General features: G+C 38.6%; 1 protein-coding gene across 15 annotated transcripts in view; it reads left to right on the top strand.

The window, feature by feature from the left end:
- The window catches only part of TENM2 (teneurin transmembrane protein 2), a 1,136,432-nt gene extending 1,116,054 nt beyond the window's left edge, over positions 1-20,378 (top strand). For all 15 annotated transcript variants that reach the window (XM_068697798.1, XM_068697795.1, XM_068697797.1 and 12 more), the window contains 6 exons: positions 5,153-5,328; positions 6,924-7,159; positions 11,787-12,083; positions 12,992-14,606; positions 17,190-17,320; positions 18,480-20,378. In XM_068697798.1, the coding sequence (XP_068553899.1) occupies positions 5,153-5,328; positions 6,924-7,159; positions 11,787-12,083; positions 12,992-14,606; positions 17,190-17,320; positions 18,480-19,241 (3,217 nt within the window). In that variant the 3' untranslated portion in view covers positions 19,242-20,378. The remainder of the gene's footprint in view (positions 1-5,152; positions 5,329-6,923; positions 7,160-11,786; positions 12,084-12,991; positions 14,607-17,189; positions 17,321-18,479) is intronic.
- The last annotated feature ends 613 nt before the right edge of the window (positions 20,379-20,991 follow it).

Here is a 20,991-nt window from a genome sequence, read left to right as displayed (position 1 = left end):
TGCCTCTCAGTCTAGTACGATGCTAGACGTGATTAAGTGGCTGCTTGATCTCATCAGTTTTGCCATGTTCTTTAGGTGGGTATGGAACCACCTAAATTCCTGCCCATAGTTTGAGGCCAGTGAGGAATTTCGCTCACCTCCAACACGAAGGACTATGTGTGACATTCAGAAACATGTTTTTGTTTCACCAGCTTGGGCCCCTGTTCTTAGTCACCAGCAAGACCGCAGATAATTCAAATCCAAACCAGCCCCCAGCAATCTATTGCTCCTACTGAGTTGCCCATTTCTATAAACCTAAATACAGCGGTTTCCTTTGGAGCTGAAATTATCTTTCTGTTCAGACTCATATATTACTCATGGTTGATAAAATGTTGATTAACTTTACTGATTGTTCATTCTTGAGACAAGTGAGGAAATTACATCCCCAGCTATCTGTCAGACCCCTGTGTAACTTGCATAATTTGTAGATAACCCAAAAGCACATTGGTGTTCATGAGCATATAGATTAAAAAGACAGAATTTCCTCTTTAAATGAAATTCATCAGATGAAGTTCAAAACTATATTAAAAATATAGAAACACTAGTCTGGTTTTCTTTAATAGTTAGCTTATTCTTAATAGTCTTATTGCCATTTACTGACCGACCATTTTTTAAAATAGAATCTAAATGGAACATTCAAAATGCATGTGTGACATTTAAGTATAATAAGTCTGGTGCTTTTTTTTTTCAGATAGTTAATTAATAATTGCTAAATATCATTTCTCAGGTTACTAGCTAGAAAGGGTAAACAGGGTTTTATATCTAACCTGTATAGGTTTATCTGTAGACTTATCCTTAAGGTTACAGAATAGCAATGATGCACACCTTTTTTAGTTTATTACTGTATTCATCTCGGCCACCACATTCTTATTTTTTAGAGAAAATATAAGTAATGCAGGATTATAAGAAACTGTATTCAGTCTGCTGAATACATCTAAATTAGCATTGCACATCAGTGTTTTCTCCACGATGCCTTTCTTTCCCTTAAAAAGGAAAGCATTGCCCTCTCGTGGCCGTCCTCAGATGTGGCCCTGGGAATGGAACCACTGTTTTTTCATATGGACTGTTGGTAGATTTGTGGTTTTATTTCCTCTTTAATGTTTTAGTAAGAGCATTTCTTTAACACACACTAGTTACAAAAATAATCCAGTTCTGTTATTCCTCTAGTTTATGTGAAACTGCACCCTGAAAATGCTCATGGAATTTAATTTGTACAGAACATCGATGTATGCATGTGTATATGCAGACCAACACGTACACTATTTTAATATGTGTGTGTGAAGTTATATAGTGCATGTGTGTATGCATGCAGCGATGCACAGCAGGAACAGACAAGACTCTTCAATAGTGTAACAGCTAACAGCAGGCTCATATGGGGAAGGTTTAGGGTTGGTCTGGGGCATGAAGCACACATCTTTGACGTGGTCCTCAGTGGTATTCCACTTGGCCTTAGGAGCATCCTAAGAGAATGCTATGTTTTTTTCTTGAACCAGCTTGTATTATTATTTTTTTTAAGAGAGGGAGAATAAGTGTGCATGCACATATATGTGGCTCAGCACCTTGCCCTGCTCTGTGGTAGGTCCAAAGCTGCTCTTGCTCCTTTCTGCAATACCGTGGATGAAACTGTCCTGGCTTCTCCCACCTACAAGCCATTGAGCTTGTGTAGTCCACGTTTCAAACCTCAAAGACCTGAATGTTAGCAATAAAAAGGTGACAAGGGTGCCATAATACTGGACACGGGAAAACGAGTTACCACGAGCCTGATGAAGGGATGCAGTCCAGATGTTTGTAGCTCTCTGTGAGCTTTACACATGCTGAAATGCATCTCATGACTGAACTATGATGTCCATCACATCCCTGTGTGCCTGTTCACTGACGCAGAACATCTGAGCTGGTTGTGGCCGTCTCAGAGGTGCTGGGCTGTCCAGCACTGTCCGCACATCGCAGGCAGCATCGTCCAGCAGCTCACACACCTGCAGGGCCCCGGTGGCTGCTGCTTGTGGGCAGTGTGGGGCAGCTGCTGGCACAGGGACCTGAACCCACTCTGCCAGGTCTGGGCATGGCAAAGCGCTGTGCTAGGGAGATGGTAGTGGGCACACGGAGGTAGTGGGTTTTTTAAAGTGCTAGGATTTTAAAAGGATCCATTCACTCCCTAGAATTTTGTTAATATAAAAAGCTTGCAGTGAAACTGTGCTCTAGCTGGGGTAACAAAAGCTCCATAATTTCAGTGCATCCATCAGATCTGACTCATCTCGCCTGATGCTGTGTCACACTGTGATAGGTAGTGCTAGGTGCTTCTAAAGGAGATACAAGATGTCCCAGACTGATCCGTATATTTTTCTGTTGCCACATTTTCTTTTTTGATTTGTTTAGAATTGGGTTCCTGTTATGAAGAAGAAAGGTATATAAGCATATAATTCCTGTAAAACATTAATATTATTCAGATAAATGACTGTTTTTTGAAGTCTACTGAGCACTTGGTCTCAAGAATACATAAATTCAAAAAAAAACCCTCAATAATGTCACTTCTAAATTACAGAGTACATAAAAGTTTTGTTTTGTTTTATTTTATTTTTTTCTTTACTTTTTTTAAATAGGATTTTATTGATGCAATGCATAAAGAAAAAAGCAACACCTTCCTTATACACTGGTATTGCAATCTATATATGTAATCATTAAGTAATGATTTTTTATATCTAGCCTATAAACTAAATGGTCTGCAGATCATCATAGAGAGTATTGTTGTTGTCTTATAAACCCTTTTAATCTCTGTCATTTCTCTTTTAAAATAGTGTGACCAGCACTGGGAAAAATGCCCCATGACAGGGGTGGCAAAACACTGGTTTCTAGAAATAGCACTGGAATATTTTCATTTTTCTGTTTCAGTCTCTGTACATACTCATCCATATTTACTCTTAGACAGTCCTTGCACTTTGAACAGAGATTTTCAGTGACTAGCCCACAGCAATCCCCAGGAATTTTTCCTGAGTTAATTAAAAACCCAGCAATGTGAATGAGGAGTTTAAATTAATCTGTCTCGTTTGCATTACCTGAATATATTTGCTGATGGGGAGTTTCACCAGCCATTTTTCTGGATGTTCACCAGGCTCTACATAGTCACTCTGAAACCACTCATTGACTTTTCTAGTTTTGTCCTAAATAACAACATCCCTTCTGTAGTATTTGACACCAAAGTATTCTCTTCATACCTCTGCTAATCACTAGGCGTGCCATAGTAGCCCATATACAGACAGGGGGTATCCCATTATTGACCTTTTAGGTTTCTGAAAATCCATTTTTTGTGCTACTTGTTTTTCCTTGCTAGGTGGATGTTTGGCTGGATCAAGTTCTCCCCTCATCTATGCCTTATGCATACTTTGCAGTACCTTTTTTATGGATCCTTTTACATAGACTTAACCAAAAAGCCTTTCATAGATTATCTAAATGTATTATCTTTTATCCAGTATCTTGTTGATATGGTAAAACATATGTATGTGTATATATATATACATGTATTTATATTCTAATGGGTAGAAGCTTGTGATTTTTATTAAGAAAAATCATGCTGCTTAATCTTTATTTGATCCTGAACTGCTTAAATGAACACACTATATTATTGGTTCCTTCTAGGTCGCATGATGCTTTGTTTTATTGATTTACTTCTTTGCCTAATGCTTCCGTTGGTTCTGGTAAGACTTGTTGCTCCACAGGTGATTTTTTTCCTTCCTCCTCCATAGTCAGTTGAATGGGTGCAGCCATTTGCAATGGATTTGAAAGGCATATTTTATATTTGTGTTAACTCAGGAGCCTATTTTGTATGTTAATTTTGGAGATATGCTGTACAGTTCAGGTGGCCTGCTTTGAGGTTTCTGAATGATTTAATTGTAAAAAATCATGTTGAAAGCACTCGCATTTTTTTTTCTTTTTTACAGCTAAACACAGACCTACAAAGAAATCATCTAGCTTCGTAATACTAAATGTATCACTCTTCTCTTCTGTTACTCTCAGGCAATGCAAAGGATTTACCAGTTCTCTTCCAGGCTTCTCAATCATTGGATTTCTACACTGGAAGGATGACCAGTTGGTTTCAGTCTCTACCTAAACTTTTCCCTTTATCTACACAGGACATTTTTTCCTTGTCTTTCTGCTGTGTGCTTTGGTAGCGGCTGGGTGAGAGACTCTTGTGCAAGTAGAGTATTGCAGCAACTAGAGGAATACTGATTTTGTGTTTCAGGTCCCCTTTTCTTGCCCTTAAATCCAAAGGATTGCTTCTTTAGCATATGTATGCACAGAAATATAGCATATGAAAGGAAAGGGAAAAATGGTATGATTTGATTCCAGGGAGCATTCTTACTTTGCCCCCTCCCCAGGCGTTATAACTCTAAATAAATCTAGTGGCTGCTCTAAGATTCAATAAACTCATGGAGAGCCCTCTTACTTTTTATTATTATTATTATTATTATTATTATTTATTTTTATGCTTTTGGAGCACTTAATTAATCTTATAAGGCATATTTTGACTGCTGCCCTTTGTGCAGCTCCAACCTGTCCTGTCCTTTAACTTCTCATTCTTCATTTTTATGAGCAAAAGATTCACCCAAAAATGCAGTGCAAGTGCCACAGATAAGATCTAAATGAAATGATTATGTTCTCAAGCTGATGTCTCTTATGGCAAATTTATTCCTTGATATGTCATATAAAATCCTACTTAGTAGTTTTCACTAAGTATTCAGTTGCAAATGTGCAGTGTACGCAGTTGTATATAGTAGTATCCATAACAATGCTACTTCTGTAGAGTGAGATGCAACAAATAAGCTATAGATGAATTTACTAACTGTAATTGAGCCACATATCACTCTGTATATCCATAATAATCAATTTTAAAAGAGACTAGCCTGAATTTACACTCATGTAGCTGAGATCAGTATCTCTAAAATTAATATTTCATCATCATAGATTCTTTCAACAACAGAGAAATAGTTATGGCCAAAATGTTCTTGAAAATCTGTTTCATTCTGTATTTTTGCAAAAATTTGGTGCATTATTAATACATTGGGTATTGAAATGAACATATATCCTCATGCTTTTTTGCTCTTACTAACTTTTCTATTAGCTATGATCATGAAGGGCGCCTGACCAATGTAACACGTCCCACTGGAGTGGTAACTAGCCTTCATCGAGAAATGGAAAAGTCTATTACCATCGACATTGAGAATTCTAATCGGGATGATGATGTCACGGTCATCACAAATCTCTCCTCTGTGGAGGCTTCCTATACAGTTGTTCAAGGTACCAAAGTGCACTTCTCAGCACATCTCCTAACCACACACACAATTTGAGAAAGCAATTCTCAAAAGATTTGTGTCATAAGTACAGTCATGAGCAGGGGAAAAAGTATAAGGTTTGCAAGACAAACTCTCATAAAGCTCATTCCTAAAATGACAGGTCTTCAGGACAGGTAAGAGACATTTCACAATCATACTTTGCTTCAAATATGTGTGGTCATTATCTGCTGATGAAAGTTAGTCCTGCTGTTACCTCTTGTATCAGGTTCACTTTACCCACTCACATATTTCTCTGTACTTCACTGCAAAATTGGTTCTGACTTCACTGCCACAAAGATGCGGTCTGACTGATGAATGTTGGCTATCTGTGTAAAAGCCCTTGTGGGAAAACAGGCTCAGGTACTTTTTATTATTAGACATAAATCTTCCAAATTTTTAGACTACCATTAAGTAAAATGTAAAACAGCACCAGCGGATGATCTTGTGCCATAATTAGCACATCAGAGACCAGCGTGACAGCCCGATCATGTCAGAAAAGATTATCAACAAAATGGTTAAATGTTTATGTAGAGCTTTCCAGCACCCACCCATTGTTTCTGATGAAGCAAAAGCAATCACAGTTATCACAGATAGACCAAAAGAAGTTTGGTGAATGATGAGGATTTTTTAATTAAGATATAATGTCACAGGAATAAGAATATCATCACTGAACAATAGTGTCTTCCTGACATAAATGTCAACATTTATACATTATTATACCGTGACATGCATGGTTACAAAGACTTTATTTCTCTTATACCGGTTGATTAATTATGTAGATGCTGTCCTATTGTCAGACAAACATTGATGCTTTGGTGACAGCTGCACACTATAACACTCATCCTGACTGTCTTAGAATAGACATCACCATGTCAGAGTTGAGAGAACAGCACTGCTGTAAAAGTACTGGATTATTTTTATAACTTTTCTCAGAAAGCAAAAAGGCCAGGTGTGTGATTGGCTAGGACAGTTCTTGTGTGGCAGAATGAAGAATGACAAATAGGGGACTGTGGCTGCCAGCCTGTATTGTTGGAGCCTCATACCTTGAGGATTTAAAGCTAAACTAATTCTGTTCAAAGCACCTCCTTGGAGACAGTTTCTAAACAGAGACAGAAAAAGAAGAGGAGCTTACTTGTTCACACCCATAAAGAGTCCAACAGTTGTGTGGAGTCTTTTGTTTGTTTGTTTTCTTTTCTTTGTATCCTAGAATTTAATGTTTTGTTGTTTATCCAGCAGTTCAGTTTTCAGGACTTTTTGTTCATATTAGAAATAAATTACATGGTTGAAATATATCACTGTGCATTTTGATTCATAATTAAGACTAAAGGAAAAACGTAATGAAATAAACATAGTATCTCTCTGCAGGCTCACTGTTACACTACTGTTCTTTACATGAATCAGTAACATCTGTAATTTCCACCATAGTACCACGTAAGTGGTAATTGCAGGCTGACTTCATTTAACATCAACAGGAGTGCAATAAAAAAACAATCAAATTAAGCTATGTGTTTTCTTTATGACTGGAGTAGCTAAATTATTTTCTTTTCATTATTGCTGTAGATCAAGTGAGGAACAGCTACCAGCTCTGTAATAATGGTACTTTGAGAGTGATGTATGCCAATGGCATGAGCATTAGCTTTCACAGCGAACCTCATGTCCTGGCCGGGACTGTAACTCCCACCATAGGACGATGTAACATTTCTCTACCAATGGAAAATGGTTTGAACTCAATTGAATGGCGTCTGAGGAAAGAACAGATTAAAGGCAAAGTGACTGTGTTTGGAAGGAAGCTCAGGGTAAGTAGAATTATTGTAGTGGCAGCATTACAATAATGGTCTTTTCTTCTGTGGGCAGACAACTTTCCATTTAGAAGAACATGTCTTTTCTATTTTTATTTCTTGAAAATGTGCAGCTCTCAGATTGTCTGTGGTGTGAGAACCATTTCTTTGTTTGAGAGGCCAGTTAAGTACATGGGATCACCTTCTGTAATAAACTGTAGAATTTTCATTACTAAAAGCATTCCAAAAGAGGTTGGTAAAAATACCCAGAATATTGCTGCAAGTGAGGAAAAAAAATCTAGCCAGTCATTTGTAAAAATTCTAGGGCACACTTTACACAGTTAGTCTGTGAAGCCAGCACTGTTACTGTAGGAGCGGTTACATTCTGCTTCCCTAAAATCCCCCTACAGTTTCATTAAGACAGGCATATTGTGTTGATTCCCTTTCCTAAATGGCATGATTGGAAAGTAATTGCCGGAATTACAACGTCATAAGCATAGGCAATGAAAGACACTCTGGTCATGTAATCCATCCCCTGCCAAATGCAAGATCTGCTGCATCCAGATTAATCCCATACTCTGCTCGTCTAGTTTGTATTTCACCCCTTAAATACCCAAACTTTCTCTGGTTTCTTCAGCATACATAGTTTTGAAAGGGTTTTGAGATACTGGGCAGAAAGAAAAAAATGTAGTGCTGATCCAAATCCGGGTTCTTCTAAATAATTCTTTAATGTCATTGGTCATGAGATACAGTTCTGTGTGTTCAAGATGACCACATTAAACACAATACATGTATATGTAGCCAACTACTCAGTAATTTACAAAAATTAATTAGACTAGGATGTTAAATTTTGGTATTTCCTATTGCTTAACATCCAGTTCACAGTCTTGAACTAACAAGTCTTTCCTTATTTTCACAAATCCTCAGAATGTGCACGTATTTGTGAGAGAGGGAAGATTAGACGAAAAATGGAATAAGATTAGCAGCTAATCCTTAATGGCTAAATTTCATGGCTGTGTAATTGATTTTTGATGTGTTGACCTGCAGAAATTGACTGTAAGTAGAAAATAGATCAGCTCTGCATTTTGACTAGGTGTTCAAAATAAAAATAAATAGGACCTTAAAATGAAACTGCTGTAATCCTAACTCTCAATACTAAAATTTTAATAGAGGTACTTGTGGTAATTAGCTGAAGTTAAACACGTCTTAGAGCTGAAACCTCGCTTGAGATGGATTTTCTTGCATCATGTTTATGCAAATCAAAACACCGCTTTATCTAGCAACACCTCAACATTTAATTGTCTGGTGTTAGTTCCTGTAACAATAATCACATATCCATTTAGCTCTTTTAAATGAAAATCACTATGAGATTATAACAGGTTGAGTGGACTGAAAATGAAATTTGAAAATGAGGGAGAAAGCACAGAATTTATTTGCATCTCATTTTTATTCTAATTCATCTTTATAAATTGTTTAGTGAATGAAATAGAGCAACTGTGCTGGAAAATCGGGGGGAGCAGGGTGTAGGCAGGGCAGCCGTGGCACCTATCGTACAGATGGGGAAGGGCTGCTGCAGAACACACACAGTGTCAGGAAGACCAAAGGGAGGGCGTGTGGAGCCATCGCCTGAATCCCAAATTCAGAATGAACTGTTAGTGAAAGTTGTTATTATGTGGGACTCATCAGAGAACTTAGTGTTAATTTTCATTCTTGGATTTATTCGTATGTGTTGGCAGAGCTGAATGTGAAGTACAGGCAGAAGTAAAAACTCTTCATCTGGGTTGAAGATGACAGAGCAGTCGTTCCTTCATATTTTGGTCCCATTTCTTATAAGTATCAGACACACAAACGGAAGGGGGAACAAACATGGACTTCCTCCAGCCATGTGCATCAGGCACAAAGTCACACAAGCTTAACAAACGCAATGTGTTTGAATAGGGGCAGAACATGAAAGTGGTTGTACCAAGTAACTTGCACAATGACTGCATGTCCCTGAAGGCTTTGAACCCTTTTTGCTCCGAGACCCTTCTCTCCAGGTAGTGCTGTCACCTGTGCTTCCCCAGATACACGCACCTGGAGGCGGTCGGGCTGTACCTGCAGGGCTCTGTGGACATGCCTGGGTGGGCTTGGGTAGCCTGGAAGGGGAGAGCTGTACCTCCCCTTTATATCACCCAGCTCACTGCCCCCTAATATTTTATGTGCCCCGTGTCTAATGTCTTGCTAGTATTTTCAGATAAAGTCTAGATAATTTCATTCAGAAAGGTTTTGATACACTGCAACTTCAGGGATTTTTGTTGCAAGACCTCTTACCGATGCACAGAAGGGCTCTTCCCTATTGTGACTTGTTCAGCGGCAGTGAAAGGAAGAATCAGATGTGCATGTAGGTAGCAGAACAAAAGAGAAATGGCTTGTTAGATAATCTTCAGTCATGATATTTGCCATAGTGTTATTAGTGTTCCCAAGAAGAGTGGGAGTTTGTCATTTTGTTTGGGTTTCTATATAATTAATATGACACTACAATTACACTCTGTGGTTTTACTTATTTTACAAATGAAAATGAAGTTACTGAGTTACCCAGGCAGGTGCTTCTTTATTCTTTAAGTGATGTTTATCTATATGCATAGCACTTCTTCTATGTAATCATTTCAAAAACTAATACTTTAGTTATCTAAGGGGAAAAAAATAACCTTTATAACGTCTTTGGGAAGAGGGAGGATACCTGGAATCAGACTTTCCTACATGCAGATTACAGTTATACCTTCTGTGCTGGAGGGAAGAAAGGGAGGAATCCACAGAAAACCCAACTGCTTTATGAAGCTTCAGAAATTTAAAATAAAAGGCTAGAATTTGATTCTCAGTATTTCTGAAAGACTGGAGAAAAAAAAATACCTCTGCCTATCCGTAGAAGATCAGGATCTTTCCATCATAGGCTAGTCTTTTATTTTAATGTGACAGCTAAGTGTTTTGGCGAACCTTTCTCCTGCTTCCCCAAGACCTCTATGAAGGAAAGAATTTGCCTTGTCTCTGTCGTAAGGATCGATCTCTCATTTACAAAGGTAAATGGTTGAGAAAGTATTGATGTTGAGTTGCCTTCCATAGCTTTGTTTCCATTAAACTGGGAAAACAGAATATGATTTATTTTGCCAAGATGTTTTTTAAAAAAATACCCTGTCTTTGCTTTGACTCACAGGAGAAGTTGGTGCTGGAAAAACCTTTGGGAAAACCTACAGAAAAAAAGCTTTTCCTAATGATTGCCGCTGAGGAAATGCAAACTGCTAAAGAGCTAAATTTTATTAATGGAAAAAATGAGGATAATGAGCGATAATTTGAAATAATTACTTCTTTACAAACACAAAATTGTATTAATTTTAAATTTGCTTTCAGTATAACTGAATTACTACAGAGTAGGCTGGGATGGGAATTGGGTTTACCCCTGCCAGTGAAAATATCTCAGAATAACTTTTATGTCCTCGAGAAAGGCTCAGGGTTAATTTACATATTGTTTGATGTGCAGTTTAATTTTGGATAACAGAAAACGTTGCTTAATCAAAGCTACTGTAAAACATAAGCTGAAGAACAAATTCCCAGAAACCGATGAATACTTTTTAAGTAGTCATTGCTGTCAAATGATATCTAATTTAAAGACTTCTACTTTATTAATGACGCATCTACAATTAAATTACTTAAGAAGCTTTATCAGATTACAGCATTAGCCTGAATTCTGTGGTTTAGCCTCCAGTGAATATATTTTTATATCTCTCATTATAGCACTTTCAGTAGAAACCTCACCATTTGGCATTCTTATACTCCTTTGTTTCTGCTTTGCTCTTTTGTTAAGAAAAAAAAAAAAAAAAGTAAAAAATCAGAGACTGAAACACTTCATGCTGTGCTTTAATTTGAAAATTGTAACTGAAAAATCTGGATAAAATGAAAAATATTTAACCTAATTACTTAGAACATTTGTTTCACACAATCAGAACTCCATCCCGGCCTGTATTACTGGGATTTTTGATCAGAAGAAATGAAACACAACCCAGCTGATGGGGTTGCTTGAGAGATCTCTTGAATGTTCGGAAAGTAAATGAAGAAAGCATTAATGGAATCAATTAGTAAGCAGGGTGTTCCAGCTACAAAACCTAAGTGGCTAAACCTCCAAGAAGATTATAAAATTGCTTTTTTTTTTCTATTGTCCTTGGAGTCATTGTAGGGAAAAAGGCTCAGAACCACTGATAGCAGAAGAAGCATGCAGAATCAGAAGTAGCACCAGCAGAAGTAGAGAAGTTACTTTCATGCAGAATCACTCATTTTGCTGCTAAGTGTTAACTGTTTGCAATCTAAGATACAGGTATGCAGTGTGTCTGTCCACTCTGACAAGAGGGAAGTCTTTGTAAGACTTCAGCTCCCATGGTGTGGGAAGATGGGAGATATCCCAGTAAAACACTTAAAGCAGCATATTTGAAAATACCTGGAAATGGAACATCAAAGCCTGTTAATTAGAAAGCGTCCTACACTTTTCAAAAATTGGGGGAAATTTCATGCTTATGCATGCTACTTTTCATCCTTATGCATGCTACTTTCACTATGGAAGTTCATACAAGCATAGTGCCCACTGGTCACTGAATACAGCCTTCTTTCATTTCAATAGGTTCATGGAAGGAATTTACTGTCCATTGATTACGACCGGAATATACGCACAGAAAAGATCTATGACGATCACCGGAAATTTACACTGAGGATAATTTACGATCAACTAGGACGGCCTTTTCTTTGGCTGCCTAGCAGTGGTCTGGCTGCTGTCAACGTGTCCTATTTCTTCAATGGACGCCTGGCTGGGCTTCAGCGTGGTGCCATGAGTGAAAGAACAGATATAGATAAGCAAGGCAGGATCATATCACGCATGTTTGCGGATGGGAAGGTTTGGAGCTACACCTACCTAGAAAAAGTAGGTGATGTAGTCTTATGTTCTGAAAATAGCTACAAAGAGACAGTACTACTCCACTTCATTTTTAAGTGCTGTATTTAACATATTAACACATTAAATATCTAAAATCTGACATGCAGTTACATATGATGTAAGCTGTTAATAATCCCTTTGTACTTGATCTCAGAAGTTCTTAGTTTTCAATTAGTCAGCTGAATTTGACTTATTTTTAATATTAAGTACTTTGTTCATGGTTTTTATCTTTTGATAAAGATAAAAAGCAAGTAGGCCACCACATAGTGGCATAAACTAATATAATGAGTTGTGCTTAATTAAGACCAAAACCACATGACTAAACCTGACCAAAAGTTCAAGTAGAAACAGGTAATTCATCTCTAATCATTATGTATTAAAATAAAATATTATAATGCATTTTTATTTATCCTAATTAAGATTCTTTAATCATTAAAGTCTTAAATACTTCAAAACTGCATATTATTTTCCCTCTACCTTCTTTGTTGTTTTAAGCAAGCCAGAGCTGATGTTTTCTTAGTTTCTCTTGTGTTTCATGGCAATAGCTGTGAATTGCTATTGCTTGCAGAAAGATAAATCAAGTAATTTACCTAACTCCTCTGCATCCTAAAAAAAAAATAAAAAAATCCTACTAAAGGGAGAGTAGCTAATAGGTTGCTAACCTACACTTTCTCTGGAGTGTCAGCATATTGATTTCCAAGCAGCAGATCCTCTCATCCGGCAATCTGACAATACTCCAGAGCAGCTTTGTACCCCTAACTAATGTATATATGTCTCTTTTTATTAATTTGATGTTACTGCCTCCTCAGTAAACTTTTCTTTTTTTAAATGCCCTCTCAGAGGTCACAAGATGAAAGACAGTAACTGTGGGTGTGTTGTTTTTTTCTTCTCTATAGTCGATGGTACTACTGCTTCAGAGCCAACGGCAGTACATCTTCGAGTACGATTCTTCAGACCGGCTCCATGCTGTTACCATGCCTAGTGTTGCTCGGCACAGCATGTCAACTCACACGTCTGTTGGCTACATTAGGAATATTTATAATCCTCCTGAAAGCAACGCATCAGTGATTTTTGATTATAGTGATGATGGGAGGATTTTGAAAACATCATTTTTAGGTACTGGTCGACAAGTCTTTTACAAGTATGGGAAGCTATCCAAATTATCTGAGATTGTTTATGACAGTACTGCAGTTACTTTTGGATACGATGAAACTACAGGTGTCCTAAAAATGGTGAATTTGCAAAGTGGAGGATTTTCTTGTACAATCCGCTATCGTAAAATTGGTCCTCTTGTTGACAAACAAATCTATAGATTCTCTGAGGAGGGTATGGTCAATGCAAGGTTTGATTATACATATCATGATAATAGTTTTCGAATTGCGAGCATCAAACCTATAATAAGCGAGACACCCCTTCCAGTTGATCTTTACCGTTATGATGAGATTTCTGGCAAAGTAGAACATTTTGGCAAATTTGGAGTTATTTATTATGATATAAATCAAATTATTACTACAGCAGTAATGACACTGAGTAAACACTTTGATACCCATGGGCGCATTAAAGAAGTTCAATACGAAATGTTCAGATCTCTGATGTACTGGATGACTGTACAATATGACAGTATGGGAAGGGTAACTAAGCGAGAACTGAAACTTGGTCCGTACGCCAACACAACCAAGTACACCTACGATTATGATGGAGATGGACAACTGCAAAGTGTAGCAGTAAACGATAGGCCAACCTGGCGTTATAGTTACGACCTGAATGGAAATCTTCACCTTCTGAATCCTGGAAACAGCGTCCGGCTGATGCCGCTGCGCTACGATCTAAGAGACAGGATTACGCGCTTAGGTGACATACCCTACAAAATTGATGATGATGGATTCCTGTGTCAACGAGGCTCAGATGTTTTTGAGTACAACTCCAAAGGACTCTTAACAAGAGCTTACAACAAAGCGAATGGGTGGAGCGTTCAGTACCGTTACGACGGACTTGGCCGAAGGGCTTCTTGTAAGACTAACCTAGGGCATCATCTACAGTACTTTTATGCTGATCTTCACAACCCAACAAGAGTAACTCATGTCTACAATCATTCCAATTCAGAAATTACCTCTTTGTATTATGATTTGCAAGGCCACCTGTTTGCAATGGAGAGTAGCAGCGGGGAAGAATATTATGTTGCCTCTGATAACACAGGCACTCCGTTAGCTGTATTCAGCATCAACGGCCTCATGATCAAACAGCTTCAGTACACGGCGTATGGGGAGATTTATTATGACTCTAACCCCGATTTCCAGTTGGTTATTGGGTTCCATGGAGGGCTGTATGATCCTTTAACCAAACTCGTCCATTTTACCCAAAGGGACTATGATGTCCTTGCTGGACGCTGGACATCTCCTGATTACACAATGTGGAAAAACATTGGTAAAGAACCTGCCCCTTTCAACCTGTACATGTTCAAGAGTAACAACCCCCTCAGCAATGAACTGGATCTAAAGAATTATGTAACAGGTGAGACTTCATTGCATTTTTTTTTATAAATAACAGTAATAATAAGTTTGTGTGTTCTTTTGGGGAGGAAATCAGGCTTCCCCTTACTAGCCAGCTTGCTGGTGTGGGAGCATCCAGGTCAGGCCATTTTCCTTTTTGTGCTGTTGGGCCGTTTTCCTTTTTGTGTCTGGCTGCTTTTGTTCTTCGATATCACTCCTCTGGTGCTAAAAGAGAAGCTGCAAGGAATAACAGGAAGGGAAAAATAAAATACTTTGACCTAAATATTCAGTTTCATCTAGCTCTTTGTATTGAACTCAGTACTGTATGGAGATGTGTCCATGAAATATTTAAAGAAAAGAGACATCTCCTACAAGAAACACTGGCAGGTTGGTTGGAGAATCAGGAACCAGAACTTCTCAGTATCTCTTCCCTTCAGGGCTGCTTTCAAAATTAACTCCTGAGTTAGCCCATGGGCACATTATGAATTAGCACCAAGAATGGATTTAATTAAAACTCACTGTCCCATTTGGCTTTTAATATGCAAACTGTCTTTAGTCTTTAAAACAAAAACCTTGATTTTTTCACAATCATTTTCTCCTGTAAAGGTTAGGAAATTTTATGGAATGTATACAGCTCAGAAAGAGAAACAATAAAATAGTTTTGATCATGTATGCTAGAATTGGGTAAAACTTGTAACCTCTTCTTAAGTAGTAATAAATTTTCACTTAGTAAGATCACACAGTACTTGCAGTAGCTGCCGGCAATTTTTAAAAGGAAAGGTAATTAACATGTCTTCAGGAAAGGCATTTTTCAAAGTTGAATCTGTGGTATACAATAATTACAGCAATGATATTTTAAAAAACGAGCCATCTTAATTTTAGCAGTAATTTGAATTTCAAGAAAAGTGTGCATTTCCTTCAAAGAAAATCATAGCAGGTTTCATTAGTTCTTTGGGACCTAGTTGTATGTGTAACACACTAGTGGCTCTACTGTAGCTGCTTTGCAATTTGAAGATAGTGGGATTTGTGCCTGATAAGGTCAAAATATTGACTTAAACTACCTTGGGATCAAACTCTGTTGTCCTAAATTCAACAAAATTCTATTTGCATCCACAGCTGTTTGGTTGCAATCTTCAATGTCATCTTCTGATATTTTGCTATAGTCAGAAGTTGCATTTATTTCATTTATCCATCCATTGGCTGAAATCCTGGAAAATATATTGAAATATATTGCACATTGGTACAACACATACCTTGTAGTCTGTAAAAAAGAAAAATCAAAATTTCATTGATGATGTAAATATTTGTTGTTCTAATCAAATTGTTGCTTTATGCAGATTGCTCGTAAGCAAGTTGTCTTGCACAAGTGGTTGTGTTGGCACCCTGGTTTTCATATTGAAAAAAAAAACAAACCTCTCTCTCTTGTGTAACCGGAGATGCACGTACATATCTTCACAGAAGCAGAGCATTTTACTACTCACTTCACTGTAGGGACGGCTAAGAAAAGGAGATGGTTGCTGTCAGATATCCACAACCAATAAGTATTACCCTTTCTGTGATGCAACATTACCACAGCTAAAACTTTTGGGGAAGCAGGTGCTGGGTCGGGGCTGAGCACGCCCCGAGGTTTGCAGCTTCAGGCAGGTTCTCCGCAGGTGCTCTGCACGCCGCGTGCCTGCCTGCTGCAAGCACCGCGCGCAGGGATAGTGCCGGGAGCTGCTGGAGGCCTGCGAGGAGAGAAGGCCTCTGGGAATGGCAGAGGTTTTAAAAACTGGTTGTGATGAAATGAACACAGCCCTGGTGAAACGAGAAGTGCCTGTGCCCCCACACCGTCTCTTAGCCTGTGACAGCCAGATAAATGATGCACAGTAAATCATTAGTTCTCTGTACCTGCCGAATGAGAATTACTGCTGTTGCCTTAGCGGAAGTTACTTGCTCTTTTTCAGCCAGAAATGAAGGCAGGGCTTGTCAGGTCACACCGAGCCCTGGGTCTCCCCGAGGCACGTCCCAGCGCGGAGCCATGACCCTGCCGGGCAGCCCCTCACCTGCTGGCTGTGCTTGGTGTGTGGGGGGGCTGCCTGTGGTCCCAAAATGCAGACGTCTGAATTTCCAGCCTGGCTTCTGACTGCCCTTACTTAGTGGAGCCTCCTGAGACCAGACAACACCTAATGGGCGTAGGACATAGAAGAGAAGCCGTGCATTTCCCAGAGGACTTCTCAGTGTTCTCGGGGGTGCTAACCTAATAAAGCACCGTTTCACAATCTCGTTTATGGGTTACATTAACCCTGTCAGAAGGTGTCAGAGATGGGACAAGTACTGCCTACAGTAAAGGGTTTTTCCATGTGCTATCGTGGAAAAAGAATGAGAGGTGGTGTATCACTGATCAACTGTTCAGGATAAATTTGAAGCAACAGTACCTGTGTTTGTTTGCTGTGGAATACTCGGTTCTGTAAAGTGCCATGCTGCAATATAAATTATAAATTCAACTTGGATTTATACTTGCTACTTGAAACTAAGGGGGTCAAAGGTAGATTTCCTGAATTTATGGATTTCTTGTACTTATGCACATTTATTTCTCACTTGCCTGCTTACTTTTGATTTTTAGATGTCAAAAGCTGGTTGGTGATGTTTGGATTTCAGCTCAGCAACATTATTCCTGGTTTCCCTAGAGCAAAAATGTACTTTGTGTCACCGCCATATGAGTTGTCTGAGAGCCAAGCATGTGAAAATGGCCAGGTAGGCAGAAAAGTGAAGTTCTTTTTTTTGGTACATTTGCCCCACTCTATGAATAGAACTGCTGGCTCCTCGGTAGTTACAATGCAAGGCCACGCATTTATTTCATCAGTGTAAAATGGAAGTGAGTATAGCTAGATTTTATACTAATGAACAGATGCCTTTCTTGCCAGCCTTCGTTGTTATCATAATGATGGTGTCATTAGTTTGTCTTTTATTGAGTTCTTCCTTGATTAATGAGTTGTAACTTGATTAACTTGATTAACAGTGACAAAAGGAAACTCTGCATGGTAAATTATCATCTGTTGTACCTTTGGTAAAATTACCCTAATAACCTGTGTGTTACAATGAACTTAGGTTGGTACTTTGCTGTACTGCTAAGGAATGGTTTTACTCCCCGCCCTGTAATAGGATTTGTCATCTTTTTTTGTTTGAAGCTTTTCTCACAGAGGCTTTGGTTTGCTACTGCTGTTACATACAGTGTTTATTCTTGTCAGGTTAAAGGTGGGAAATGGTATTAAGCATTCTGCCTTAACAATAAATTCCAGCCAGTTTAATATACTTAAAAGGAGTAGTAGACCAGTTTCAAACTTAGTCTGTGCTAGATTTACTTCACGTTTATGGAAGTACAACTGATATGACTGTGTAAACCAAAACATAACACTTCTACTTGCTTCTAAGTCATTTGAGAATCTAAATCCTCTCTCAGGAATTACTTCGATGTTTTGGAGCCCAAATCTCATTTCCAAAAAGTTTACATTCATAAGCATTTGAGTCCTATACACCAATCGAAATCTCTGGGCAAAAGTATCCAAAAGTTAAGCACCATCTTTTAACAAATTGATTCTGTTCTAAGATCTGATTAAACTTGTGTTAGACTTGGGTTTTAGTTATTCCTGTAATTGCCATCATGTAACTATAAATAGCCCAGAGATTCGCGGTATGTATTTGCTATGAAAGGTGATTTGTGAGAAACCTTTTATTTGGCGTTATTGATTGCAAAATAATTTTAAAAAGGTAACCGAGGGTGGTCTTTCTACAGCCTAGATTTTTTTGCTGTTTATCTTTTCCTTAGAAAAGCAAAACCAAAGATTAGCACTGTTCTCTGACATTGGTATTTTCAGGTCTTTATCTTTTTTGCTGTTTTGTTTTGTTTTCCCAGCTAATTACAGGAGTTCAGCAGACAACAGAAAGACACAATCAAGCTTTCATGGCTCTTGAGGGACAGGTCATATCTAAAAGATTACATGCCAATATTAGAGACAAAGCAGGTCACTGGTTTGCAACAAGCACTCCTATTATTGGGAAAGGAATCATGTTTGCTGTAAAGGAAGGCCGTGTAACCACTGGCATTTCCAGCATAGCCACAGACGATAGCAGAAAAATTGCCTCTGTCCTTAACAGTGCTCACTACCTGGAGAAAATGCACTACAGCATCGAGGGGAAGGATACTCATTACTTTGTCAAGATAGGCTCAGCTGATAGCGACCTCGTAACCCTCGCGATGACCAGCGGGCGGAAGGTCCTGGACAGCGGAGTAAACGTGACCGTTTCCCAGCCAGCTCTCCTAATCAACGGAAGGACTCGACGGTTCACGAATATTGAATTTCAGTACTCCACCCTGCTGATCAACATCCGCTACGGGCTAACCGCCGACACGCTGGACGAGGAGAAGGCGAGAGTGCTAGACCAGGCTCGGCAGCGAGCCCTGGGGTCAGCGTGGGCCAAGGAGCAGCAGAAGGCACGGGACGGCCGCGAGGGCAGCCGCGTATGGACAGACGGAGAGAAGCAACAGCTTCTGAACACGGGAAGGGTTCAAGGTTACGAGGGATATTATGTCCTGCCTGTGGAGCAGTACCCAGAGCTAGCAGACAGTAGCAGCAACATCCAGTTTTTAAGACAGAATGAAATGGGAAAGAGGTAACAAATTAACCTGCTGTCATCCTTTGCTGGATGAATCAGTAGTCGTAACTGTTATCTCCTCTCCTAAGGAGATGAAGACCTACATGGGGGCACTAGGCTGAGCTACTTTGGGATAGTAAGTGGCAAAAAAAGCTCATTTTTTGAGTTAAATGCTACTGTTCAAGTGATTAAAAACCACATCCTGAAGTGGACTAAAGCCTGACTGAAAACTCTAACCATACAAATTAAACAGTACCCCTGAAATATTACCCACTTGTTCTGGGTCTAACGAAAAATAAAAAGAAGGCCTCGTATTGTATTACCTCACTCCATTCACACGTGAGCAAACTAAGAAATCCAAGTGGGCCACTTTCACTAACCAGCTGATGAAACACAAATGATTCAGACTGCTTGTTTGATAAATATCCAAGAGGTTTTCATTTAAAGCAAAATACAGGTGCATTTAAAACATGACTTTGGGGTGATTTGTGTGTAGCAACTGGAGGAAAATGAGAATGCAAGTGAGAGCACACTGGAAATAGTAAAGGAAAATATATTTAAGAATAACAAAACCGCACTTGCACTCTGACCCTCCATTTGTCTGGCCTGAAGCTTAACTTATTCAAAGAGGGCAGAGTGTAAAGTTACATTCAAAATGGTGGCTATAAATCACTACAAATAAATTTCATACTCTGTTTGTCTTTGAAGATTTCCATTGTGGACAGTATAACACAGTTACAGGGTGTAGTCTGTTTAGATTCAGTAGTTTGTTGGTATCAGTTCCAGTAGAGCTGTGGGCATTGTGTTACACTATTGCAAATGGGCACCACGTCAGATCACCCTGTACATACATCAGCCAGAAGGCACAATCACTGTTTCAGATTTAAAAATTATTAGTGTGTTTGTTTGGTCGAGAAACTGAGACAATCACATTACAGTCACCACAAAAAAAAATAAAAAAATAAAATTAAAAAAAAAAAAGTCTAATAAGAACTTTGGTACAAGAACTTTTTTGTAATATACATGTATGAATTGTTCATTGAGTTTTTATATTAATTTTAATTTGCTGCTAAGCAAAGACTAGAGACAGGCAAAGATAATTTATGGCAAAGTGTTTAAATTGTTTATACATAAATAAAGTCTCTAAAACTCCTGTGAATTATTTGTCTTCCATTGTGAAATCTGTTAAAAATTAAAAATTATTAGTGTGTCACTGTCATCTCATACATGCAGCATCTTCTATGTAGCAGTGATCGTTGTAGCATGGATTCCACAGAGGGACGTTCTTTTGACCTCTGGGTAAGCAAAAACTACATACACACAACCTGAAATTCTGTTTAGGACAGCAAAAAAATTGGTAAATGCTCTTAGAAATTCCCTCTCCACGCCTGGTGACTAGTAACCGTCAGACTGCCAGGTTACAATCCTGGAATTAGTTTAATTGCTCCGAAGTAGTTTCAAACAGATTGAAAATTCAGTAACACTGTATTAAATGGAACATGGAAGGACTTGCTGTGAGCACAGAAACCTCCACAAAATCTATCTTCTTTGTGACACTGCTTGCTTCTACCACATTTAAAAATCGGAGGTAAGATCAAAGACCATCTAAGCAGTCATTCCTGATGATGTTAAAAGGGAGCCATCCATCAGCAGGAGCCCTGCTGCTTTTATCTCATTTAAGTATGTACTCAGAGAGCTCTATTTAATTTTGAGAACAGTTTTGCTTTTGGGGTTGCAGATGAGATTTTTAATGATTCATGATATCAGCAGAG

Source organism: Anas acuta, chromosome 14, assembly GCF_963932015.1.
Source record: "Anas acuta chromosome 14, bAnaAcu1.1, whole genome shotgun sequence".
Lineage (NCBI taxonomy): Eukaryota > Metazoa > Chordata > Aves > Anseriformes > Anatidae > Anas > Anas acuta.
The sequence above is the reverse complement of the archived record's forward strand: the minus strand, read 5'-3'. Positions and strand labels throughout refer to the sequence as shown.